General features: G+C 41.4%; 1 protein-coding gene across 2 annotated transcripts; it reads right to left on the bottom strand.

The window, feature by feature from the left end:
• Positions 1 to 894: 894 nt before the first annotated feature.
• On the bottom strand, positions 895 to 27,022 carry NUDT4 (nudix hydrolase 4). Of its 2 annotated transcripts, none has more exons than XM_082760552.1 (5): positions 26,586 to 27,022; positions 13,591 to 13,701; positions 6,529 to 6,573; positions 5,561 to 5,648; positions 895 to 4,433 (listed from the first exon to the last, which is right to left on the bottom strand). In XM_082760552.1, exons 1-5 carry the CDS (start codon positions 26,682 to 26,684, stop codon positions 4,231 to 4,233), a joined length of 546 nt encoding a protein of 181 aa, XP_082616678.1. In that variant the 5' UTR covers positions 26,685 to 27,022; the 3' UTR covers positions 895 to 4,230. The 2 variants fall into 2 exon arrangements, with proteins under 2 accessions (XP_082616678.1, XP_082616679.1); XM_082760553.1 differs by having other exon boundaries at positions 5,561 to 5,645; positions 26,586 to 27,013.

Raw genomic sequence — 27,022 nt, 5'->3', positions numbered from 1 at the left:
AAGAAGGAAAGGTTTAGCATTGAGTCGAATGGCAGCAAGAAGGCCCATAGGACCTTGTTATGAAGTCTGGATACCTGCAGCAGATGTTAGGCCACAGGTAAGTGCCAGGGGAAGGGGGTAAGGTGATGGCATCTTTGGCCAGGTGCCTGCTCCTCTGCCTGTGCCTCTTAATATTGTCCCTCAGCACTGGTGGTAACAGATCACCAGGAACCAAGGCTGGTGTTGCGAGCTGGGGAAGGCCACCATGGTCCATCAAGCAGAGAGCAGCTGATCACATACCCCGCTCACAGAACGGTCTCTGCTTTTCCTGAAGTAGCTCTCTGACCAGCATTTCCTACTTACTGAGGGACAGATTACTGACAAAATTGGTCCCACTGGCCCATAACAATGTGGTTGGTACAAGCAGGGTCAGTGTTGCTGCTGCTGAGCTCTCACATTAAAGAAAGGCCCCATTCCTCTTGTGGAACGCTTGTCCTAGTGTGGACGAAGCTTCAGCAGATGTGGGGTGCTCAGTACCTAGCTTAATATGCCCTTAGCAGCCCACGGTGTTTAAAGAGGTACAGTGTTTAAAAAACAAAACCCTACAATAATAATAAAACAAAAACTCCAGGCTTCTAGAGTCTTAGAAAAAATAGTCTTATCTTTCCCCAGTGTATGTTGTGCTTTGGCACACACATACTTCACCCGTTTGTGTGCTTCAGCATTAACAGCAAATGTTGATAGGATAGGAGCGAGGTTCAGAGAGGTTAAATTGAGATGAAATGATTACATCCTCTACAGGGCTAATTCAGATTTTATTTTGGTATTTCTCAAATATAAAAAGTCAAAATTCTTACATCAATCTTTAAAGAAAATCCATGCAAGCAGGTCAAAATGTTTACAGCTTATTTTGCCCCCCCCCCCCCCCCCCCCCCCTTCCCTTCAGTTTTCATTTCACAAACCATGTTGGTAACTAAACCAAGTGTTTGCTTTTTTTTTTTTTTTTTTTTGTTTTTTTTTACAGCACATTGTTAACAGACCACTGAAAGGTTAAGTCAGGGTGCAGTAAGCACCAAAATAAGATTTTTCACTTTAACAGCCTCTGTGCAGTACTTCAGTATTTCTTCTGGTGTACAACATACCCCTTCCCCTTCGTTCTGGCTTCACACATTTTGAAACTTTAAGGCTATTTGTTTGATACTGCCATAAGCTAAGTTATAATAATCTCACAACTTAACAGGTAGGAAAAGCAGTGGTACAAGTTTAGGTTTCTGAAATCTGCAGATTCACGTCCCTAACCCTACTCTGCAGAAGCAGATCTGGGTACATTGTGCAGAATTTATGGCATGAGAACAATTCCCCATCTGCTCTTACACAACAGGTTTAGTCCATCTAAAGAGAGATGCGTGGACAAGCAGAATGGTTTTACACTTAAAGTGGTAGGTACCAAAAAAGATAGCTTTCCAACTGATTTTTGAACAAACCCTTCCTGAAGTCTAGGTCAGATTTCATTTAGACTAAAGCCATACCACTGCTCACTTACTAAAGCAGTTTTCCTGTGGCAAAACTAAAGTGTTTTCAGTATACCTTTACTGTCAAGGTTTGTACAATTCCCAGACCATTCCTCTGAAAGGGAGTAGAAGTCAAACTAAGCAGTACAGAGCTTCATTCTGAAGGTTGCATAGAGACTGAAGAGATTTATACAATGAATGCTGCTAAAAAAAATCCATCTGGCACTATTGAACAGCTCAAATGTGTGACCAAAAAATAACCAAAATATTTATAGGCAATCAGCTGAGTTTGTTAGCAACAGCAATACTGTACATTTTTACATTATTATCAAATACATAATTCAAGAGTTACAAAATAAGATCATGCATTATCACTAAGTCTTATATAAGCTTGGATTGGTTTTATTCCAAGAATCTGAAACCGAGACAGAAGCATTTTTATGAGTAAGAATTCTCTGGATTCTTGTAGCTTTCACATATCCTATAGAATCTTGTTACAAGAAAGCCTGTACAAGTTTGCTCAAATTAAAGTGTTAAAAGTACTACTGAACAAATAAAGCATCAAAAGTAAGTGACCAAAAAAAGAGAGCTAAATCTTCCACTCTTTTAAAGGCAGCTTTAGAGCCAGAGGTACCCTTACACACCGTAGGTATAATTTTAACAAAGATTAGACATTCATCAAAATGCTCAACTCCACCTTCTGTTTTGCCTAGCAAAACCTTGCTTTTGACACCACTGAGAGTTCAGCCTCTCACCTCATGACTAAAAGCAAGGACAAGCTACTTGCAATAAATACCTCCATGTTTAGATGCGCCTGAACAAAGTTGTGTGTTCCTTCCAGTTCTGGGAGTGACCTGGACAGAGGGATGAGGAACACACACCCTACCACCATTTCACAAGTCCTCAGCTTTGTGGCTCATGCCTCTTGTCAGTAGTATTTATGCCTCTTCAAAGAGAGCAGCATTAAGAGATCAGAACATCTGTCTCCCTAGTTTCACTGCATTTACATATGGCACAAGATTATTTTTCTAAGGAGTAACTTCTGGCAACAACATTTTTTCCTAAAAAAGTGTAACAGCACAAAAAAGTTTAATTTATAGCAGCATTTTACACAATTTGTGTTAAAAAAGTAGAAGTTAACCATTTGTGTATTGAGTAACAAAAGGTTTAAATTACATTTATTTTCCATTTTACACTCACTATTTACTAGTTGGACTATTTACAAAGGTTCCAATGCTATGAAGAGAATGAGCTATAACCAGAATAAACTTCACATGCGAGGTAAAGCTTTACCTCAACCTCTGTTTTGATTGGCTGGAGAGGAGGTATAGTTGGGTTTAGATCCTACAAAAAAATCAGAATTAGGGTGTTCGTATGAATTAGGTTGTGTTCCTGTAGAAGAAAACCATACACAAACATACATACATCCACAGAGAGGGAGAGAAAGAGGGAGAGAGCGCAAGAGACAGAGAATAACCCTACAGTAAAAACATTAAGACCTACAGTGGATTTAGGTTTCATCTTTTTGGCTGAAAAAAGAGAATAATTAAAAACAAGAAAGTTGTCAGCTGTGCCTCATTTCTGCCAGGCAGGTTTTATGAAGAGGTCAGCTTTTAATTCAAAAAAGCTAAAGCAATTGATGTTAAAACAGTAAAATTGAAGTGTTTAAGAGCTAACTTAAAAAAAATAAAAATTGGGGGTTTCAGCATACCTTCTGAATAAGACAAAGGAATATTATTCTTCCATTAGTGTAAGTATCAGCCCACGTGCCTCCAAGGCCCAGGAGGAACCCCAACTGGTTCCTGCTGAGCAAGACACCTCAACACGTGCTTGCTAACAGACACCTCTGTAAGATATAGGTGCCCGCTGAGTAAGTCTTATTTTCCTTTAAGTATTTTTAAAGGGCAACGAACTGCACAAGCACTAAGTAAGATGCTTGTCACTGAAGGTTAGAAGTTTTTGGAACCTGGAGTGCAGTTGCACCATGAACAGGATGTATATCCAAATGCTAGAAGGAAAAACAGGAGGTGAGGGGGGGGAAATCCACAGCATTTTCTGCATGTATCTTCTGACAGCTCATCAGCTGACCAAATAACAAAAGTACAGCAAATGGTTTTGGTAGTCACAAGACACAAGTTCACCGTCCTTGCTCTAGTTCTACGTTACGTGAAGATTGCATAGGATAAGGCAACCTTTCGGGTGACTGAGGCAAGCAGTGCTTTAGGAAGGTATCCTTTGCTCTTGACAGGCTCGACATGGTTTAGTGCTTTATTGTAGTCACACTTACGCATCTCTGCCTTCACCACACTCATGTCCCCAACAGTGCCATCTTCAGTTCTTAGCGCTTCACTTGTGGATACCAGGTAAGAGTTTAGTATAAGACTATTTGCTCAAGCTTTTCTATAGCAAGTACTCTTGCAGAACTGCTAACTGACAAGTCTTAAATAAGCTGAACACCACTGAGATGCATATTTCATTTTAGCGGATAAGGAAATTTATATACTCAAGTTTCCTATTTCTTTTTAAAAATGGCCTACTAAGGCATCTTAAAAAAATCCATATGGCTTTGGTTTGCTGAAATACTATTTTACATTGTTGAAAAGGAAAGACGTGTTCAAATAAACTCAACACTATGACACATTCACATATTTCATTTAGAATTGACACTTATACAGATGCCTACGTGTGATCAAAGATGTCTCCCCTTGTGATGACATGAATAAAGAGGTAATCCAAACGTTTATCTCACAGTAGAGGGCAACCCAGAAGTCTGTGCAGAAGTGACATATAAGGAGTTACTATCTGGAAGAGGGGGAACCACAGAGTTTCCATTAGTGGGTGAACAGCTCAGTTTCAGTTTTTCCAAGTACTCTGCATGAACAGGCTTGTGACACTGAAGGACCTTGATTGCATCTTCTACTTTAAACCATTCTCTTTTCCTTCCTGAAGGAGTACAATCCACAAAGAAAAACAAGGAGTTACAAATTTTTACCAGCACCATTTGTTGCTATCTGATAACTTACTTTTTCTCATTTACTTTAGAAGTTCAAGTTTTCAGGCAGAAGACAGTAAAGAGACATCAAAAATATTGATGAATGCAAGAAAGTCACTCAAGCTTACTGAAATAGTTCATAATAAGGCATTTCAGATAAATCTCTTAAAGCAGGTACCAGACAGAAGCTCACGTAACTGTCTGTATGCTACAGAAGCTACATCTAGTCCTTAACAGAAAGGATAATATTTAAGAGTACCACCCTCCTATACCGTCACGTCTAGCACTGAACCAATCTGAAGAATGAACATGCATGAAGTTACAGAGTAAGAGTAGCCTGGTCTAATTTGGAAATCAGTGTTCCGTACTCAAAGCATACCCATGTAGAGTTACTAAGGTTAACTCTAAGTTTTCAAAAATAATTAACTTATACCAGAGAGATGTTTAGATAATTTCTAAGACATGTTGGTAAAATAGACCTAATACCTTCTTTCTTATACAAGTCAGTCCTTTTTGAACGCTATTAAGACATCTATGAACTGCCAGTTTGAGACCAGGGCACGTGCCCCCCCCAGGGCACACCCCTGCCAGCAGTGCTCCCCAGAGGTACTCCAAGGAGAGGGGAGTCAGGAGCAGCCCCAGGGCAGGATGCTCCCATCTACCCTGAAGCTTGGCACTAAGCAGGAACAAACCAGTGCTGTCCTCACAGTCCTTGCACAATTCCAGGCATGAAAAGTAACGAAAACCACCCCCAACCTCAATCTTCTTAAGTAATGGACCGCTCAGTGTTGCTGTACAGAGAACCTGGCAGGTAATTAACAAAGTGCACTCCCCACAGACTTGGGATGATATTACCTCAGCTGTACATAGATGTACATACACAAGTAGCTACCTTAACATCAGCACTGTCACTTCTGAATAATAAGGTTAAGGTGAAAGTAAATACTAGCAATTACTTATTTCACTGTATAGAACAGAATCAGGAATTTTACCCAGTGATTACAAGGACTGCTTCGGAAAGTAAAATGTATTTAATAAATAATTTCAAGTATAGTGTATGAAGACAGAATGTGTTTACCTATATTAACTGAATCCTCCCAGTCTTCCAGTATTTCCGTCACAGTAAGAACATAAACATATGTCCTATGCTTCCGATCCTGGTTCTGCTTAAATGTTAAAGTAGAGGTTTTAATTGCAGCAAAAAAAAATAAAAATAATTAAGTATTACAGACTTTCCACAACTGTAAGATTAGCAACTACTTACCCTGGAGAATATTTTCCAGTAAACCCTAGCTCTTATTTTCAGACTACCCATCTGTACCGATATATGGGAAACTGGTATTCTGTGTTGTTGGTCACCCTGTTTAGTATTAGCAGTTGCCCATTAGTACTACCCACTACATATCCTCTACATGTGTTGTACTGTACTGTGATTAATTACGTGTCCTAGAACTGTTTTCACAACTCAAGTTCCTATATGAAAGGCTTTTTTTGTCAAGATGGGACCACTATATAATGTGGCCTGATAACCTATACAACGCTCAGAAGTTTCACTCAGTAAGTACAAGTACAATAGCATCTGTTTCCAATCATGACAAATGCAGAACTCCTATTACCTCTATAGGTTTGCCATGTTAGCAGCACTAACCACCTATTTTGAAAGCACTGACTTTTTTTGAACAAGCTAAATCAAATACATGAACTGACAGAGGTAATCCACACAGTGAAAGGTCACTGTGCTGCAGCCAGTCCACAGTTTTTGTTCTTTTTATTCTGCTAGATACTGATTTCCCAGAAAAATTCTAAGTATCACTCTTATGCAAACCTTCACCCCTCATGTAGCAACAGAAGAAAAACACCTGTCTGATGTGTCTTCCAGCAGTATTCAAAGCTGCACAGCAAAAGTACAGGCAAGTAACACTTAAGTCTGACTGTTGCATGGAAGTTATTTTATTTTTTCCCATGAGAGTCAAACTACAGACACTCCACCCCTTCCCCAGCCCCACCAAAAAAAGATATCTTTATGAAGTAAACGAAATATCTCACCTCAAATATCCCAAGCAGTCTGCCTAGTTTTCCCTTTACTCCAGCCTACAAAAAAAAAAAAAGACAGGAAAAAAAGTATTAACATGTGCTTTTTAATTTCAAAAACTGCAATATACTATAGCAACATTTCAGCAAGTGCTTTAACATAGGTTTTAGCTACACAGTGCTGCATTGCTTCTGGAGTTTCTAGCTTTGGAATATTACACTAGGACAAGTTTGTGTTCTGTGGATTAAAGAGTATATAATTCTTTCAAGCACTGCCATCCAGACCAGAATACTGTTTTATTTACCATGGACTTTGTGAATTGTATTTTATTAGAGACATCCAATACTGAAAAAAATTATCCAGGGAAGAAGATAGCCTAAGAGATAAGTTAAAGTAGTAGGGTAGCTTATCTAGAGACAGAATTATCAAAATTCCATTGCTGTTTCTTACAGAAACTCAAGTTCAAGTCCTCAAAATAAAGCAACAAGTTGAACTGCAGGTAAAAGGATGGATCTTGCAGCATAATGAATTAAGGTATGCTGGCTTTCATATGAAAGCATAACTTCTGGCATGTCATTTAAAAACTAAATTTATATTTCCAAATCTCTACAGCTTTGAATTATTTTTCTAGTTAGTAACATTATAAAGAAATTTACATTTAGAGATTTGCTCCTAGTTTCTTAAGTAACCCCTACGTATGTCATCCTGTGCTTAGTAATCTTTTCAGCAGTTAAGGCGGTCATTGTATCCTACTAATACTCCAGGGTTTGTTTTTACAGAAGTAACATACAATGCCTCTTCCAAGATAAGTTGTTTATGATCATCCATTTATATTAAACACACCAGAGTCTATCCAACAAAGATCTGAACATGTATGCAGTCTACTGGTACACTAAGCCATATCTACATTTTGTCTTGCTTTGTATAACCAGTAGTTGAAACAGGGCTTCTTAGTGCTAAGATGCCATTTTCTAGTGTTCAGTCTTTGTTTCCAGCTTTAATCAAGGAAAGTTACTGATGTCTTGTGTCTTTATACAAAGGACCATATGGATCTTATTTACATTTTAATGTGCAACTCTGACAGACAACTGGGCAGGCTTTGGCAATAAGTCTAATCAAGATCTCACAAGTGAATGTTTTGTGTCTCTCTTTTTAAAGAAAGCAGATGGCTGATGTTATTTATTAAGCAGTTTTGATGAAAGAAATGTGATCTCAGCCCCTGCAACAAAAAAAGCATTTTGTTTATCTAGAGCAAAAACTAGCCCTAAAGTTGATGCAAAACTGTATACATTACTCTGGTCATGTGCTGAAAGGGATACCTGTTCGAGCTCATGAAGTTGAAATGTTAACTGTGCCTGTTGGATAAGTGATTAGGCAGCATGTTAATTATGGAAGCGACAGGCCCCAAGAGACACCAAAGACTGCTTGTGCTTCACACAGAGCAATGAAAGACTTCAGTAGCCTAGAGAAACACCCTAAGTAAGTGTTCAAGCTTTTTGTTCCTAATTTCTTCAGCATTATAGTACCTTCTGAAGAAGCAGCAGAACTTAAAGAGGCCAGAAGTTAATGCCTATCCTCAGTTTTTGCCCTTCTTCTCAAGCAGCAAAATCTAGGAATCACTATATTCTTCAAGATTTCTACTTGAAATAAATGAAAAAAAGAAAGCCACCCAAAAACATCCTCCCAAGCTTTCAGGAGTTTAGAATTAGCTGAGGCCTTATTTATATCAAAGATTTGGGAAAGCATTTACATCCACTACTATCACTGGCAGGACTCTGGCAAGAATGCTGACAGACAAAAAAAATCACAAGAAACGCAGGAGAATTTCTCTGAACTAGTGAGTGGGAGTCTCAAAATTAACTAACACATGGCACAAACACCATTACCAATACTAAATAGCTTTCTTGCAGAGCTTTCTTTTTCTCTCCATTTCTTAGTGTCCCATATTCACAATGTGAATCTATCATCAATTTCACAAGGAGCACAAGGAATTTACTTTTTAACAGCTTCTGTTCTCCCTCCATACAAGTCAGTGGTTTAAACAAATACTCAACCGAGTAATTGTGAATGAAACAATTAGCTGCACTCCATGACATTAAGTGTAAAAATCCCCCAAAGCTCAGAATGAAGCTTTTGCCCAACCAGATGGTGTCACGTAGATGTGATCTCTCACTGATTTCTAGTTAATCTCTAGGCAAAAGATACATGCTTCCAAAATGTAGCACCATTCCTTCAGATAGAAGGATTTTTCAAAACTTTCATACCCAAAAACATAAAAAGGCAGCAACTTTTAACAGAGACAAAAGTCTCATAACTTTTTTCCTCTGCAAATAAGCTATTCTGACCTTGACTGAATCATCTTCATAGTTTAAAAAGTGCCATTAAATTGACAGACCATTAAAAAGTATTTTTGCTAACAAAAATATTTCCTCCAGGTTCTTTCCTTTACATAGTAACTTCAAAATAAATCATCAGTGAGTCCTAGAGGACCAAGAAATGCTTTATCTTTTTTCCTGGAATGTCAAATAAAGTTCCTACACTCCCAGTTTTAAGCTTGTAACTCAACACGATAGCAAATTCTAGAGTTTGAACAATTTCATCTTTCTTCCCACAGCCATTATGTGCCCATGGTTGTTAAAACAAAACACAGCTTTTTAAGTTAAAAAAAAAATAAAAAAAAATCCAATAGGCTACTTGAAGATACTAAACTTCAAGAGGAAGTTTGAATAAACAGCATTTCCTTTATCAGACAAGTTACTGCATGTCTATAAGCACCAGGTAGATTTCTTATATTTCAGATTCCTTAGATCTGAATGTATACATGTATTTAATACTAAGACTAAATCCAACCGCAGGAGTAAACACTGGTCACTTTATCTTGTATTTTTTTTGGCCTGGAGGTTCCTCACTGATGGCCAATCCTGATACGCTACCCTGCAGAAGGTGCAGTCATGCTTGCCTTGGGTTTCCTGTAGATGGAGCAAGAGTCACACTGGAATTTTATTTTTAGGCTAACAGTCTACCAGGGCAGAAAGTTGCTTAAAATCTGCAATACAGAAGACTTATTTTAACTGTGGGATCCGTTGGATAGTACTTTACTGGCTATTCTCCTGAAAAGACAGTGACAGGCTATCCTTGCTCTCTTCTGCACACTTTTATAGAACTCAGTGTTTCATTGTGCCTGTCAAAATCTTTAATTTGAAAGGATTTTTTGTTGTTGTTGTTTTTTTTTTTTTTAAGTATCTACATAGTTCCAGTCTGGAACACCCAACCATTTTTCAACTATTAGCTGCTCACTAGAGCAGATTCCTTTATTTCCTTTGAGAGGTCTTAGATAACATTACTGGCACTTACACTGCTGCAGCAGATTAACCATCAGAATCTGCCTCCTCTTCTCAGAAGCTGTATTCCCACAGGTCAGGGAGGAATTGAATGTTTTTTTGGCTGGCAATTCAGTATACTACTAGGTACAAATAGAGCAAGAGTCTTTTTACTGAGATGGAAGAAAAGGGAATGAGAGGGTGTTCATTCCTTTTGAGAGGAAGATTGTCATCATTTAATCACCATTATTTCTGTTGTGTTTCTCTTTGAACACCCCATGTGCAAGCAATTCCCATTTCCACCTTTCATACTACCTCATTGAAGACTAAGCTCCAAATTCACTAACAAAGTAGCTCCACAGTTAAACAAGGTTTAATATGTTTCTGGGACTGCTTTATACTGTAATTTCACTTTGGTATCCTAGTTTCAGGTTTGTACAAACTTGTACCAAAGGAATTGTTACCTAAGGAATCTTACCTACTGTAACCCATAAAAGACAGATGTTCAATTTATAGTAAATAACAATGATAAAGCAGAAACATTATTTACTAGATGTAAAAACCCCCATACAAACAGAGCTTAAGGATAAAAAAATCTGAAGTCACACAATCTGACTGTAGGACCGCAGTGCATGCAGATTTGACTACATTTGATCTTCGTCTGTATTTTAAAACAATGATTTTAAATACTCCATTTTGGTGGGGAACCAAGGGACTTTTAGAGCCAGTGGGCTCTCGTACTGTGAACTATTAACACTCCTACCACTAGGAACTGCCACTACAACACCCACGATCTGTTTCTCTGTTTTAATAAATTAATGGTAACTGACGGTTAGTTTATGCATGACCCAAGACTGAAGAAACACAGTTCAAACCAGTGCCACAGTGTGCCTGCTTTGAAGTTTATTCATTCACAAAATCCTTAACAGTTCACTTCACTGCACTGTAACCAGCTTGCCAGGTGATACTGACCTTAGTATAAAAATAGAAAGGACATCCATCTCTAGAAAGGTTAGTATGAATTTCCATGGTTCAAGTCAAAGCCCTGAATACCATGCTGGCTTTTGATCAAAAGTGGCACTTTCCTTTGCAGTCTCAAGGCAGCACACAAAATTCAGCCCAGAGTTTAATAATACTTTAAATTAGGACATGAACTTTTAATGTTCATCGGATACACAAGCCATCAAATGCTGAAAATCCTGAAGCTGTAGAACAAGCATCTTCAAATAATTGTTGCTTACTGAAGCCCCTAGCTTCTGAAAAACCTTTATGCACTTTTAAGCACAGATAAGAGCTGAGGCATGGCTGGCAGGTCACACCTTACTTGAGAATACCATAAAAAAGGTGTAGTCACCATAATAAGGATGAGTAAAAACTCAGCCTGTGACTAAAACAACCCTGTTAGCACCAGTCAAGAACTTCAGATCTGTTGGGTTCTCTAACTTCAGAAAGTTTCTCACATAGTGTATAAACACTAATACAGACATTTTTTCAGACACATAACATGCAGCTTTTCTATCATGAAGGCTCCTACTGAAAATTTTGACTGCAGCAGTATTGCAGTTAAGGTAACATGTCAAATTTCAATGGATACAAGACAATTTTTGAAGACTCACACTTGAATCTGTAGGTTGCAGATGTTTTCAGCATTCTGAAAAACAGTATCCTGTTTTTTCCTATGCATCATCTGCAAAATTTTTTCTTCAGGAGTAACCAATGTCTTAGTATATCTTTATGATGCAGCCATAAAGTTTGCAATGTCTGGGCAGCACATGCACTCTGATTGGACTTTAACAGAAATTCATACCACATGTATGCTCCACAATGTACCCCCTAACTATATTCTGCAGCTATGCTGCTTAACCTTCCCCACTCGCTCCCCTCTCACCACGCCACCGCAGAAATTTGTGAGTAAGGCCACAACTTTAAGTACACAAAATATTTTCTGAGCAGAATTGGGGTAGCAGAAAACTAATTATCAGCCTCCGTACTACAACTCCCACTGTGATACTACTTGGCTGTGAAGTTAAACTGACAACTGTGTCTAGCACTGCACTGTCTGCAAACAGATGCTTGACCACTGTTAACTTTTGAATAGTTGGTCAAGCCCCCACAGCAACTTTGATGACATTAAGTGCAGCCAGGTCCCCTCAAGATGGGGGATGTGTCATGACTTTCCCTAAAGGTACCTATACTGTCTGTCTATACAGTTCTGGATATCTGCTCCCTTCAAATGGCACTTGACTGCCTTGTGGCTGTTTCCTTCACTTTCCTTTACAGGAGCGCTTGTTTGGATGTGTCTTGGGCAGCTCAAAATTGGCCCCCACAGCAAAAACTGAACACAGCCCAGAAGTCTAGAATAACCTTGTATAAATGAGGCTTATTTATTCTTGCATCTTGTTGCATGAGGGTTGCTAAGAGCGCTGAATACCATATTGGTCTGTTCCCCACATAAGGTGGGGAAACAAGCTCAGTGAATTAGAGACCACAGAACTCATTTAGACACTAAAAAGCAAGCAGAATTTTGGGCAAGCTGCATTTACATTAAACTCCCAAGCCTCCACAACACAGCAAAATCAGACCGAAGGGTATGCAAGCTAAAACACCAAGTAGTACAGCTAATCAAAAATAGAGAAAAGCTCTAATAAAAACATTATGCATGCTGATAATTAACAACAACATTAATGTGTTTTGTCATAGTGGGATGACAAAGCTGTTTAATACTACCAGACGGTCTGTACTTCACTTACTTCCCAGCATGCATCCACTTTCTGCAAAACCTTGTACTTTCTATTTAAGAAACATGATGTAAATTATTAGAGTTGATCTGTGGTCAACTGCACATTACAGAATTTCCAATTAAATTAGTTAACTCAGTGTGATTTTCTAGAAGTTTTATTGGGCTTACAGTACCAATTATTATGTATTTAATCTACCATTTTTAACAGTTTGCCTAAGAAAAATAAATAGCAAGTTAGAAAATTTTGCATCTGAAATTTAAATACCATACTAGAGTAAGGAAACTGCATTAATTCATCTAGACTTAGACTTATAACTGCTTTGTCTCAGGGTACGAGCAGGATTAGAAATGCAGACCATACCTATGGTACATTCTTTATAGATAAACAACCTCACATGTACTTACAAGTCCTTTTATTGTTGAATTCTCAACTGCTCAGACATATTAGTTTCCAGTATTTACTGTAGTCTGGAAACTCCTCAGAGGTCTACTTATTTATCCTTCTTGCATAGAAGTACTTCATGATTTGTTCACCTTCAGTCTGTTCTAGAAGAACTGCAAACCGTACATTTTCTGCATTAACACAGAAATGCTACACTACATCTCATTTGGCATGAAGTAACAGTTCTGCTTCCAGGTAAGTGTTTATAAAGTTCAACTATGAAATGAGAGTGTGTTGGGAAACAGTTTAGTTCACCTCACCACGCTATATCTTGATCCTAACATACAGAACTGAATTTCACAATCATGGAAGTTTTGATCAAATCCTTGATAAAGGAGGTAGAGCTCCCTCTTTCTTCTTGATTTCCATATGATAGCAGCAGCACAAATGGAACAGGTTACCCAGAGAGGTTGTGGAATCTCCCTCCTGGGACATATTAAACAGTCATCTGGACATGATCCCGAGCAACCGGCTCTAGGAGGCCCTGCTTGAGCAGGGGCTTAGAGACTCCAGACATCCCTTCCAACCTCAGCCATTCTGTGATAAAGCAGATGATTTTTGTTTTGTTTGTTACCTCTTCATACACCTCTCTGACAGCTGCTCCCCCGGGTTCTTCTTCTGGTTCCATTCCTCCACCTGGCACAATCCACTGATCTGGGTATCGGCTACTGCTTACCAACAGCACCTATGAATAATTGCAAGTGACTGTTAAGTATAGCTTACAATTCAGCAATCTTGGTACTACCTATTTCTCCTGCAATGCACTGATTCACCTAGACAAATGGATTATAGACTTCAGAAATGAAGCACAACAGGAAGCCGGGAGTTGTAAGAAGCACAAAACAAACAGAGAATTATTAACATTAGCCTTTTTAATATAAAGCCAAGACGCTATTGGAGTATCTTGCTCATACATTTCATTGTGTCTAAGCATCTGAAGATAAAGTACACAATACAATATGCATGAGAATGAAGACATATTGTAAAAAAAAAAACTGATAACAATACCAAGTTTTAATATCATCTAATCAGCAAAGTACAAAAATTAAGACAACACACGTTAAACTGTTTAAGAAATGGCAACTTTTGGCTGAAGAACTGATCATCTGAAAATGTGTAATTTTTAGTCCTACACAAGCTTCTTTTCACTAACTGAAACATGACATTAGGACGGTAAGCTTACAACATTGCGTAACTAAATTATAAAGAGTATTTCACTGGCTTTTGTTCAATCTGTTTTCTTTTAACACTTCTCTAAGAGGGAAAAAATGGAACATTGAATTTTAAACAATTTCTAAGCTTAATACCAAGTTTTCAAAGACAACATTTTAATTTCACTTAAAACTTGTGTCACCTGGTAATATCATTGATATATACCAATCTACAAACCACTGCCTACAGGACTTGTACTTTACAATGTATGGAGCTGAGAACATCTCCACATTCATCCTCACATACTGAAAACTAGGATGCCTCATGTCTAGAGTAATTTTCAGTAAAAGACTGTGAAAGTAAGACCTTGATTCACAACTACACAGCAACGAACAGTCTTGTCTTAGAAGGACATGTCTGAAATACACTCCATCATCTAGGTGCCTAGATTAACACTTTGTATTCTAGGCAACATTTAGATAAACCCTACCCTGAAGTCACAGGGCAACAGTACAGGATCAGTACTCAAGTCTTGAAAACCAATTAAAAGACTAAGTTGACATACTAAAGGTTTAATGTTGTCCACAGGTAGACGAGTGAAGTTACAGTCGAGCCCTCACCAACTACCTCTAACGGTCTCTAAACTCACCTCCTATTTAACTAACTAGAAGAACAATTATGTGATGAAGGCAACAGGGATATGTGCAACACATATATTATGTCCCTTCAGCACTCACAGAAATGTGCTGTAGATTCACCTACAGCAACTGGGCAGTGTAATTACAGTGACTGCATCTTCGTGAATGCAAAAACATACATTCATACTGATGGACACGTAGAAAAGCCTTATCAGACAGGTATTTTCTCATTGCAGCATTTCATTGCAACCAAGAACCACCCTACTCCAAAGGATTCTCTGCTGCACCAGTTGCCCATGATTTTTCCTACACTAAAGAAGAAACACAGCAGAGACCATCATTTAGTACAAAACCATCCTCCATATCTGATCTAGATGTTCAGATTTTCAGTCAAATGAAGTATTTCATTTGGCTACCTAATCTACTAACAGCCAGCAAAAGGAACATTGTTAGATACAAGTGTCTGAACTTGACCCTTACAGCCAGCAGTTTTGTCTCCTAGCATGCTTTGATATCAACAGATTCCCGCAGAGGGTGCACAGCTCAGCTAACTGCAGCTTGAAGCAAGCTTTTAAACACATAGGTGGAGCACTTAATCACTACAAGGAAGAACCACGTTGAAAACGCTTACAAAGCAGTTGTAAAAATCGAGTTTATGAACACGCTTGTGGGATCCCAGACATCAGCATTACACATTATCTTCTGCTGATCAAACCAGCACTCGCTGCAGTCATGTGAAAGCCAGCAACAGGGATGAACAAAAGGATGATTATATCACATTAAATCATTCCCAGCTTAATAAAATAGTTTAATCAGCACTCATTGTTTAGTTAAGGCTAAATATAAAATTCTTAATTACTATTAAGGGATAAATCAGGTTGCTGGTTCTGGCATTGTAGCATAAAACCAAGAGCTTTTTATGCCTTAATATATAGTTGTTTACTACTACTAACCCAATCAATAGTCTACTGTGCTGGGTTTGTGTATCTATTAGTTTTAAATTACCCTTTCAAAAAGCAGAGGCAAATACATCTAGCAAGCAATCAGCATTAAAATACATCACTCTACTTGATCAGCTTTACAGCCATACATACAATCAACTGCGAAGTGCTTGGGAGTTCATTTTGGCAACTACCCAAAGATAGTTATCAAAAAGTCTCCACTAACCTTGCAGCTGAAGTATTTTCTCAAGCATCGTTTTTGTGTGCTTCAGTCTCCTGTGATCCCAGTGCTTTTGTAGTCTGAATCTAAGGTACATCCCTGGGACCTTCAAAGGCACAACTTCCCCCTCCCAGTAACACCTTCCAGAAGCCACCAGGGCACGAGACACCCATCTTGGGAGATGCTGGCAACAACATACTCAATGGTAGGCAACTGCTACACAATGTGAGACCTGATAGCTGCCAATTGTAAGGTCGGGTCATGAGGCTAAAAAGCACCCCAGACATTCTTGCACTCACTTGCTTTTTTGGGGGGGAGTGGGAGGGGAAGGATTCAATTCCATATAGCAAGTTAATTTTCAGGTGTTTCCATCTGTAACTGGCCCAAAGACAGACCCCACAGTGCCCGAATGACTCGACAGATTGCTTAATGAATGTACCAGAAAGCTGTGGCTGCTTGAGAACGCACTCGCTTGGCAGAAAAGGTGCAAGATCAGCAGCATAAGGCTATCAATTCACCTCCCCTCAATATCAGAGGTGCAAAACAGGACAACTGTGATCCAGGTCACCTGGACATCTGATGACATTCATCTTCATGGAGACAGCAGTACTCTACTGAAATCAAGACTGGAGTACCTAATGCACCTTTCTTTTTCCTGGCCTATGCACAAGTTTTACTCTTGTACTTTTGAGCACTTTCTGCATAGGGAAAAGTGTGTCACATCTCTCTGAATGCAGATGCAGGATTATTATACTGGATTATTTGCCAGTGATCACTTCCCTTTTCCCATCTCTGAAAACGCCTTACAGATGACTGTTTCTCTTCTTTAAAAGATGCCCAAAATACAGAGTAGTGGTATCAAATCTGCTTGCCTAGTTATGTTCTTAAGGTTAACTTACCCCAAAGACTAAGTTAGAGGTATTATTTTCTATCATTGTCTACCTGCCAAGTGAGGCAGTAAAGCTGTAAAATTCAGCTAAGAGAAGAAAACGAAGGATTCTTCCACTCAGCCTTACTAACCAAGTTTTTACCTTGTTTTCAAGTCCAGGAATAGCAATGACCTTTGAGCGTAGTGAGGAAGAGAAACTGCTAGCCAGCCTACTTGTAATAAGCAGCTATCAGTATGCTTAACCAAGATATGGTTAACCAAAAAAACAAAGGTAATTGCAGAGCATGTGGCATCATGGGACTCGCTCACTATAAATGTTAAACCTGCAGACAAACAACTGAAAAAGTTTCTAGAGACAGATGCCAAAGTTTTGGCCTGTTTAACATTCAAGTCAAAAAGAAACCTGTGAAACAGTTAGCAGCCATTTATTCCAGAAGATTAAAATGGCAACAGCTCAACGTAATACAAATTACAATCAAAAGCTACTCTCCTTAATTTTTCTCCCCTATCAAGCATTTGAAGAGGTAGAAACTGACTTAAGGCTACAAAATATTTTTTTTTTTTGTCTTCCTTAACCATGAGACACTGTAGCTTACAGAAATAATTGCATTAAGAAGAGCTTACTTTAAAAAGAAAGAATCAAGGTTAAGGTTGAAGCTTGCTAGACAGAACAAGCAAACCCACACGGCTGGATTCTTTGACTTCAAAGCACGACTGCCCACAACTTGAAGTAATCAAGAGAGAAGCGGAAGCCACTATAAGCCGACCAGAAGATGTGAGTTTTTCCATAGTAGATGCATTATTCACAAGGAAAGCCCTATAGCTGAAAAGGTTCCACAGGAATTACTTGTCATTAGTTGTCTTTGTAAACTGTCCTCCCAGCCTAGCTATGTCGATTCCCCTCTCTTCCCCACCACACTCCCCATTTTCTCCCGTCACTCCCACCAAGCCACCAAGTCTACCCTGCTGCTTCAGCTACCTGACAGGGTTAGCTAAGTTTGCCCTTTTTTCATTCCACATGTAATAAAACTGGCAATTAAAAGGAACAACTTTCAAGAGAGGAAAAAAAAAATCACCCTCTTGGCCCCAAATGCCTGCTGAGCACATGCAGCTCCAGTCCAGAGCACAGCTTGGGCACATGGGCTAAATAAACCCTGCACAGAGAAGGTAGGGACAAGGCAGGTGCAAGGAAGATAAGGAATTTAGGTCCCAAGTTCTGTGAGGTGGCTTACATGCAAACAATTTCAGAAGCTTTAAACTGGTTGGAGTATAAGAAAAAACTAAGGGCAAGAGGTAGAAAACCCTATCAAAATGCTGTTACAGAGGACTAACACACTATGTTCTCATGTCTTTTGGAAAGATCTTTAAAGGAAAAAGCCATCCCTAATGTAAGAAGAGATCCTACTTCGTTGGAAGTCAATACAGCCTAGCTTAGCACACTCAACATGGAAAACTTCGACCTGTGTGGTTGGACTGCCAGTAACAAACAACTTAGAGGCACAGACAGCTGAAGCCAAACACAGCCAAAAAGGTCAGTCAGGACCTGTAATCTGTTTAAACATGGCCATCAGCAGATGCTCAGGTAGGAACACAAACAGGGCATTTTACTGTTCCTCCAAACTTGTGACCTCTAATAGTTTTTAGCTCAGGAGGTTCCTTAGAAGAACTGGGAAACTGACTTGAATGCTGCAACACAGGAACATTACTGCCAAGCAAGGAAAAGCATCTCTTACAAAGAAACCCTATCAAACGATAAAATAGATGCTTGCATCACGTTTGCAGGATTCCCTGTATGAATTTGGGTAAAACACATGCATTTCAAGTTAGAGAGCACATTTCAACCTGCTGTTGTAGTTAGATTTCCTTTATCTGACGCTTTTTGCTATTTTAAGTTTCCTCGCCTCATTTCAGTAGTTCTGAAATAGTTTCTCAGTTCCCCTATAGGTTACCATGGTATCCTTGTCCTAGAATATCTCATTTTGGACTCCAGAAAGTTGAAAAATGCAGTGGAGCTTTACAACTTGCTGCAGCAGTACCACACAGGTTGCATTTATTCTTGGTAGACTGACTCCTTATTGTTCTCATTCTTTACTGCTATCACTTTCAAAATGATTTTTTTTTGCCCTAAACTGGAGATGTAATGTTCAAGAATTATACATTAGTTAAAAAGAAAAACCTTAGGATCAGACTTGACAGCATTTAAAAAAAACAATTCAATTCAAGGCCGCAACATCTTTACTTTCCCCCTTACACTGAGGCAAGGAGTTCAGGAAGCTGATGTGTCTAGAAACCAACCTGTAGCTTAAAGCTTCATTTTCAGCCTGAGCACGCTCAACACTGAGGAGTACACAGCTATACAAGGGTCAACGCTGTACAAACTGGGGCAGAAATGCATGACTGTAGCCACACGATTCCTGATCAACCCAAATTCAAGAGCTTCTCATACAGTACTTTACAGAAAAAGCACTGAAAAGCAGTGTCCCCAGCTATGGCAGGTTTAAAAAGATTTAATCTCACTGAACAAACAGAGAGAAGAAATGGCATAATAACTAACAGTACATTAATCTCAGAACTGAGTAACTTGAGCAAAGTATCTTGAAAGCAACCCATAAAGCTGTGTTGTCTGTACAACATCCAAGTCTGAAATACCCTCCTAACTTTATGTCAAGATCACTTTTCAAGGCAGTTAGTGAATCAGTCAGCACAACTTTACTGGCATTCAAAAGATGAATGATTGAAAACTAATATATACATATTTTTACAGCACTTCAAAACCACATCTGTAAGTGATTTTTGCATTCAGATACGGCAATAAGGAAGAGAACAGACTTCCGTGAGAAAGGTTTTGCCTTTACTTGCAATTAAAATTGTTATTCTATAAATTCTATTTTACATGAAATTCACACACATGGGTGACATCTTGTTATGGCAGATCAGAATTCACGTACTTTTCTCCAACTGCTTGAAGTACTTTGTTCTGTTCTTAGGCTAAAGTGCTCATATCGGGAGTGGGCAGCCCTATAGTACTGCAGCACTTCAGTTACACCATGTTTCCTCATGTCAACAAGCACTCAAGTCACCTGTAACTACAGAGCTCCTCCTAAGCTTCACTAAGTTTCTGAGAAGCAGATTTGACAGCACCTAGGTGCAATGAAGGGTATGCATCTTGCGACCAGCCACGTGTAGAAGTGAGATTTCTGGCCTCCCCAAAGCCCTGCAAATGAACAAGGGCCTCCTCCCCTCCCCAAACACCCATAGGAGTAAGCTTCACTTCCCAGGCAGGGTCACTTCCCCAACCCACTTCAGAGCAAGCCCTTCCCCACTTCTGCTGGCAAATGCGGAGCAAGGAAAAAGACATGTCAGACAGGTAGCAGCAGAATAGCTGAAACTCATCTTGCTGCCCATTTCTTTGCAACTTGAAACCCTGACCTAATCTCGAGCAGCAGAACTCAGCTTTACCGGTTACTCAGCAACATAATCCGTCTGACTAAGGGATCAGCTTCCAGCTGCTTCTCAGCAGCAAGAGCTCCAAGTCTCAGAGAACCTCTGGGCTCTACATACAGACACAACAAGGTTACTTCTTGACAAGCACCAGTTACCTTGTAGCCTTCTTTGTCTAAAGATCCTTTGACACCCCCTTCTCCCTCCCACCCCAAACAAAACAAAAACAAAACCCAAACCATACATCTTTGAAGATAACTTTATTTCAAAATATTTACATTTGCAGGACTGGTTCCACTGAAGGGCTTTAGCACTAGATCACATTGCAGTGTGCTGTGAAATCAGTATCTGGACAAAGCCAGCACATCTTTCTTCAAGCTGGAATAGATGGAGAAAGCCACCTAATTAAAATAAGCTTCATAAGTGTTCTACAAACAACACTTCACATAAAAACAACAAAAAACACCACACATCAACACATGGCCAATGAACTCTTATCTACAGAAAATATTTAAAACATGCCTTCAAATTCCAGCTAGAGACATATGTCTCTATATGTGTCTCACATGTGTGTGCAAATATATACAAGCATACATATACACATATTCATGAAGTTTCTGAAGTCTGCCACTTTTTTGTAGGGATCAGTGACTTGAGAGCTTGTGCACCCTTGAATTAACTGTGGTGACTCAAAGGAAAATGTAGCCACCAGTTTAAATCCTCAAAGTAAACTTAGCATGGTGAGAGTAAGCTACAGAGGATATTTTCTCAAGTGTCTAAACACGAGTATTACTAGTTCGGAAAGAAAGCCTCTTCTAAACATGGCAAAACACAAAACAGGTTTTGATTCACAACATGTTAGCCTGATGTGAAGCAGGTTCAGCCCTCAGCCCAGTTTGAGCAACTATCTGCCTGTTAAACACATTCACACTGACTGAGATCAGTAATGCCACGGGTGCTGAAAAAACAGGAATCCAGGTTTCCCACTAAAAAGCAGCTGGTAATTGACTGACTTCAGCATCTAAAGAGGCATGAGTTAAAACTGCAGCTTCATCCCTGGCTGACAGCTGAACTCCTGCAGCTTCGCACAGCTTTCAGACTTCCACTGCTGGCAAACAGTTTGTCAGAAAAGATCCCAAGGTTAAGGCAAGCTGGATACGCAATGACTGCAAAAAGCTGCTTTTCCTGTGGAAATAGGAATAACAAGGCATTTGTGTTCAGTAAGTTCTCAGTCCTGATCTGAGTCCTACCACAATGACCTAACATTCAATTATTTTTCTTTACATTGACATGAACTTAAACCTCTGCAGAATCCCATAGGGGCCTGCAGGGACACAACACAAGCAGATGCTGTCTCTGTAGACACATTATAACCAAGGAGACTTGGGACTCCTCAAAGAGGGCCATGGTGGAAGCTATTTATAGGTCGTGGAGCTGATATGCTCCTTCCTAGACCACACAGATGATGTCCTAATGCCAGGAAAATGCTGAGGCAGAACTAAGCAGGCCACCATGCTGTGTCAGTTATTCCTCCTGCACATTAGCTGGGCAAGGGCATGACAGAGAACAAGTGATAGCTACAGCACACCTGCATATATGGAAGTGTGTATTCCCCAGTATTTTAAGACCTGCCTGTATTGTATTAAACAACCATAGAGCAAGCTACATAACCTGCTCCAGTCCATACATCAGCTTGGAGAGCATACCAGCCTCCACTATGGTGTGACAGTCACACTTCAAGTCACACCTGGAAGCACACATCAGCTGTGTTTACACCTGGGAGCTTGCGCTGCAGGATAAGGAAGCCAAATCATAAGTTATAAGTCAAATACAAAAGATATTCATCACTTTTAAAGTTCAACTAATTCCTACACCACTATTTTGCCAGCATAGCCAGGTGATGCTCCTGGGCTCTGAGCTTGTAATTTGGGCAACATTACACCAGTTTATACCAGTGGATGATACAGACCAATGTAAATTAAAATGCTTTGTTGCTTCCTGGATCCTTTTTATCCTTTAAGGAAACTGTTGTTAATATCAAGAAAAGGTTTAAAGAAATTAAAGAGCACTACTTAAGTAGCAAAATAGTGACTGCTAGGAACAACAGACTAAACCAGGGTTTTTTAAATATTGACATCCTATAGCCCAAGAAATAAAAACCTTTAAACTGGACCAAAAAGGATAAACAATACTAGCACCCTAGCATTAACTTAAAGATGCAATAACTAACACAGAAGTGTACACCCTGGTACAGTGAGGAGGGAAAACTACATTTCCCATATGTGACAATATCATATTTACTACTGTTTCAGTAGTAAGTCTCTTCTAGAAGGCTGACCAACAAAACCAGAAAAAATAAGAATTGAAAAAACAGGTGTTTTTCCTTCGATTTTTGCTAACAATTCATATAAAACTACTTTTTAGATCTGTCAGTACTAACTGCTGGCTGAACACTAAAGTAGAGCTTTCAATGCTATATTGAATTACACAAAGCAGTGCTTGCAGCTGCCAAAATAATTAGAACACATTCAAGTTTTACACTCAAGGTATTTCAGCATAACTGCTCATTTATCTGTATAATATGTAGCTGATGGAATAAAAATTAAATTATCTTTTCAAGTTGTTTTAGCTATCCAAGTGACTAGAAAAAAAATATTTATTACTTTACCCTTGCCTCGTTCTGCACTTTGCAAGGTAAGCATTTCCTTGCCCAGCCTGCCCAGACCCTGTGCCAGCAGCATCTATGTGAAGCCAGTGCTCACACAGCCCTGGATGAATAAGCAATTCCAAGTGAGGGAAGCAGGCAGCCCTCACAGTGCTGGGAGAGGCTCTCCTGGGGCTTATCCTGGAGGTGCCGTCCACATCTCCTAGCTGCTCAGGAGAGAGACTCGCATTTCCTCACGCACAAATCCGCCAGCCCATCCCAGTCTGCTGAATGCCCTCAGCCTTCTGCACGCACCTAACAGCTTCTGGCTGCTCGACGCAGACAGCCTGCAGCCCCCGCACACTTCATGCCTGCGTAGCCTTGATTCATTTTTCATTGGATTTCTCCTGCTTCCTTTACAGCAATTTGTTTTGTTCAAATGGCAGACGGTGCCTGCAATTACTGCTTCATTTCCATTAAGAATGACAGTAGGAGCCAGCACTTAATCTCATGTCCAGCTATCTCGCTCCCTCAGCCCAATGACAGTATCGGAAGAGACCAAAACAGGCAACACTAATGACAGTAGTCTAAGAGATGTTCTTTTAAAACACTCCAAAAATCTCTAAAGCAACTGGCCATATTACTTGACTGTTTAGGCTTCCCCCAAGATTTTTCTGTTTTATAATCATACAATATCACAGCAAGAAAGCTAAAAAAAAAAAAAAATCAAAAAGGGCTTTACCAGTAAACTGGCATACACTGGGTCCTTTGAAAGATGATGCAACGACAAATGATTTTTGCAGTGGTGCAGCCGTTTAGACAAACTTCACTCCTCTCATGAGTACTTGCTTCATACTGCAAACACTGGCTCTCAGGACAGAGCAGCAGCTCTTGACAGGTTACAGGACTGTGGGCAAGGCCAGTTTCCACCCCCTCACACTGAGGAGAACTGGCTCTTCTCAAGTCTGTCACAGCAAGGATTGTTGGTAACTCTAATGAACAGTGTTGTAGCCGGAGCACAGGAGTTCAGCAACCATTTCCAACTGCTTGCAAGGGCCACCAGACTGGATTTGGCCTCAGAGGTACTTTAGAAACCACCTATGTCTTGAATTAAAAAATAAAGTAGTAAACAGAAAGGGAAAGGAAATAGTGCGTTTACCGTCCTTTGTTAACAGTCTTAAATGAAATCATGCTATTACTGAAATATTTAAGTCTCCAAATTGATAGGCAGCATCCATAGATCAGCACAAGATCCCCTGTTGGTATTCCAAAGTTGCAGTAGGAAGAGGGTAATTGGTTAGGAATGTGTAATGAATCCAGCGTGCAGGACACCAAGAACTTCTGCTTCAAGTTGAGAGGTCGGAAGGTGGAACCGACTCGATGATTTGATATCACTGCTAATCACAAGATGACTACACAACAGCTTGGCAATCATGATAAAGACAGGTCCTATTGTAGCATTTCTTCCTGGAAGCAGTAGTAACTTTTTACATAACACTGTAAGACTCCATTCAAAACCAGCATTACTGTTGCCCACATTCCAGAAACACGGGTATCAAACTAAAGGACATGAAAGATGATCAGAAAAATGGCAAAACTGTTTTAGGAGAGGAGTCTGTAAGAGCCTGTAAGATTTCAGTGTCCAAAGGAGTGCTAAGAATGAAAGGACTGCTGTCTACAGATGTGTCAGAAGTACCAGAAAGGAAGAAAAAACTAGCAAAAGCACAACCACAACTGGATATGAACTATCCATTTAGAAAGCCAGAGCAGAAGTTGAAAGACAAGCTAATTCTGAGGTTTGTATCAGAAGATTGCTGCAGATATTCATTTAGACAGGAAGAAGCTAACCAGTTTAGAAGGTTGAATGTGAACTGTTTCAAAAGTCTTGCAGACAATATATCCATTCAAACAGCTTGAGTTTTTGCTTTCTAGCTTAAGCCTCTTAAAATGGAGTACGTTGCTTAATATTTTCTCCCCATTTACCTGCTTTGTTGTTTCATCTCCAGCGCAAAGCAACTCACAGCCTATGGGGTAATAACCTTGTGGATCTAACTATTAAAGCTTACTTTTTTTTCCCCACTGGCTTCCGTAGGAGTCTGCTGTTCCCCTCCTTCCCCTCCAGTTTCCCAAGTACTACTGCCTTTCTGCTCCTTCAAAGCAGAGGCTACCCTGCACTCCGAGATAGATCCCTGAAGATGCAGATCAGCTGACAGTGCAATCTCTAAGAGATGTGGAAAGGAAAAACACTGAAGACATTTACGTGGAGTCTGAAGTACACCTACACAGAGCTGTATTAAGACAACAGTATTCGAGAACATCAGAAGCAAGCCTCATCCAACCAGTTTGGGGAATGCAGCTGGTGATACAAGTCAATCACAAACAGCAACCAGAGAGGAACAGGTTCTGTAGCAAGACAGGCAGCGCTGGCACTTGGGGAACATCTAAACAAATTTAAGATATTACCACTCTTTTCTGGAAGTAAATCACCACAAGGCAATGCCGTTTCAACACATCTGATTTATGCCCTGAATCAGATTCTGCGTTATCCCATTCATTTCACCCTGAAGTGTGCTTGCTTGCACAACGCCCGAGCCCAGCCCCGTGCCAGCCGTACACCTGCAGTGTGTGCCAGCATCCACCCTTCCTACACGGTGCAGCAGAGCTGCTGCCACCTTTACCCTCAGAGGGTGTTATGAGCAGGCAATGCTTGAAATAGCCAGGGGTCACATCTGATTCAAAGAGACGATTCATGGATGATATAAGAAGCGGCAGCAGGAAATGAAGAAAGGATGGAAATCACAGACAAAGGTGACCCCGGCCATGCATTTCCAACTGCAACTGCTGCGAGCAAGCCCTGGTGCTACACAAAACGGGTGCCTGAACTCCAGGAGCAGCCTGATGGGGGGCGGCATCCGGAGACTGCACTCATACAAAGGGAGGCGTGCTGAGCAGCCAGGGGAGCTGCCGAAACCACGGAAAAACCAGAGCGGCTGCAAGCGCGAGCAGCGCTGCTGCCGGGCAGCCTCCTCCTTATAAAGCAAGGCAGATGCTGTTAGCTCGCAGAAGCCGGGCAGGGCGATCCCGGGGCCGTGTTCGTACCCCACACACCACCACGGAGCAGACCCCGGCCCCCGCTGCCCCCCGGCGCCGCCGCCAGGTCGGTGCCCCCCGGCGCGGCCTCTCCCCGCCGAACACGCGAGAAATTCGCCACGCGGAGCGCGCCGGCCTCTCCCGGCCGGCAGAGAAAGGGGAAAACCCCAACCCACAGCCCCCCGCGGGTTCCAAACCCGACCCAAACCCCCAAAAAATAAAGGGGCGCAGCCAGCAGCCAGGCGCACGCCCGCAGCCGGTCCCCCCGCGCGTTGTGCAACGCGGCCGCCGGGCGAGCGCGCAGAGAGCGGCCGGGCCCGTGACCTTGGCGGGGCTCCGGGGGGTGCCCAAATCCCCAAATCCGCCCCCCGGTCACCGCACGGGGCCGGTTCCCCCCTCCCCAGCCCCCTCCCACCGCCGGCGGGGCCGCGCACAAAGGAGGCGCCGCCGCCGCCCCGCGCACGTGTGCCCGCGCCCCGGAACGGTGGGCGGCGGCCCCCGGCCCCCGGTCCTCGCCCCCCGGCCCCGTCCCCGACCCCCACGTGCGGGCTCACCTCGTCCTCCCGCTCGCTGCGGAAGCAGAGGCACGCCGCCCGCTTCTTGTAGCCCTCCCGGTCGTACGTGCGCGTCTGGTTCGGCTTCAATTTCATCATAGAGCCGCTCAGCCGCCGGCAGCCCCCGGCCGCCGCCACGGCTCACTCCGACCCGAGCGCCGCCGCCGCCGCCGCCGCGCCCCCCCCGCTGGGCGCTGGGGCGGGAGGGAGGGAGGGAGGGAGGGAGGGAAGGAGGCTGGGAGGGAAGCCGAGAGGCAGAGCGAGGGCCGGGCCCGGCCGCCGAGCGCCTGTCACAGCCGCGCCGCGCCGCTGCCACCGCCCCCGGAGCCGCGCCGCGCCATGGAGCCCCCCGAGCCGCCGCCGCCGCCGCCCCGCCCGGCCGCGATCGCCGCGGCGGCCGGCCCAGCGCCCACTATTTAACCCCAACGCGCATTCCT

This window comes from Aythya marila (genome assembly GCF_965140915.1).
Source record: "Aythya marila genome assembly, chromosome: 1".
NCBI lineage: Eukaryota > Metazoa > Chordata > Aves > Anseriformes > Anatidae > Aythya > Aythya marila.
Note: the sequence above shows the minus strand (reverse complement) of the source record. Positions and strands in the feature narration are given on the sequence as shown.

What these genes read in the sequence shown, in the direction of transcription:
- NUDT4 (XM_082760552.1), bottom strand. Translation starts at nt 26,684, where the DNA reads ATGATGAAATTGAAGCCGAACCAGACGCGCACGTACGACCGGGAGGGC. An exon ending in GCAGCGAGCGGGAGGACGAG is followed by an intron (nt 13,702 to 26,585) that starts GTGAGCCCGCAC and finishes AATTATTCATAG; the next exon opens with GTGCTGTTGGTAAGCAGTAG. An exon ending in GGAGGATTCAGTTAATATAG is followed by an intron (nt 4,434 to 5,560) that starts GTAAACACATTC and finishes GTACTCCTTCAG; the next exon opens with GAAGGAAAAGAGAATGGTTT.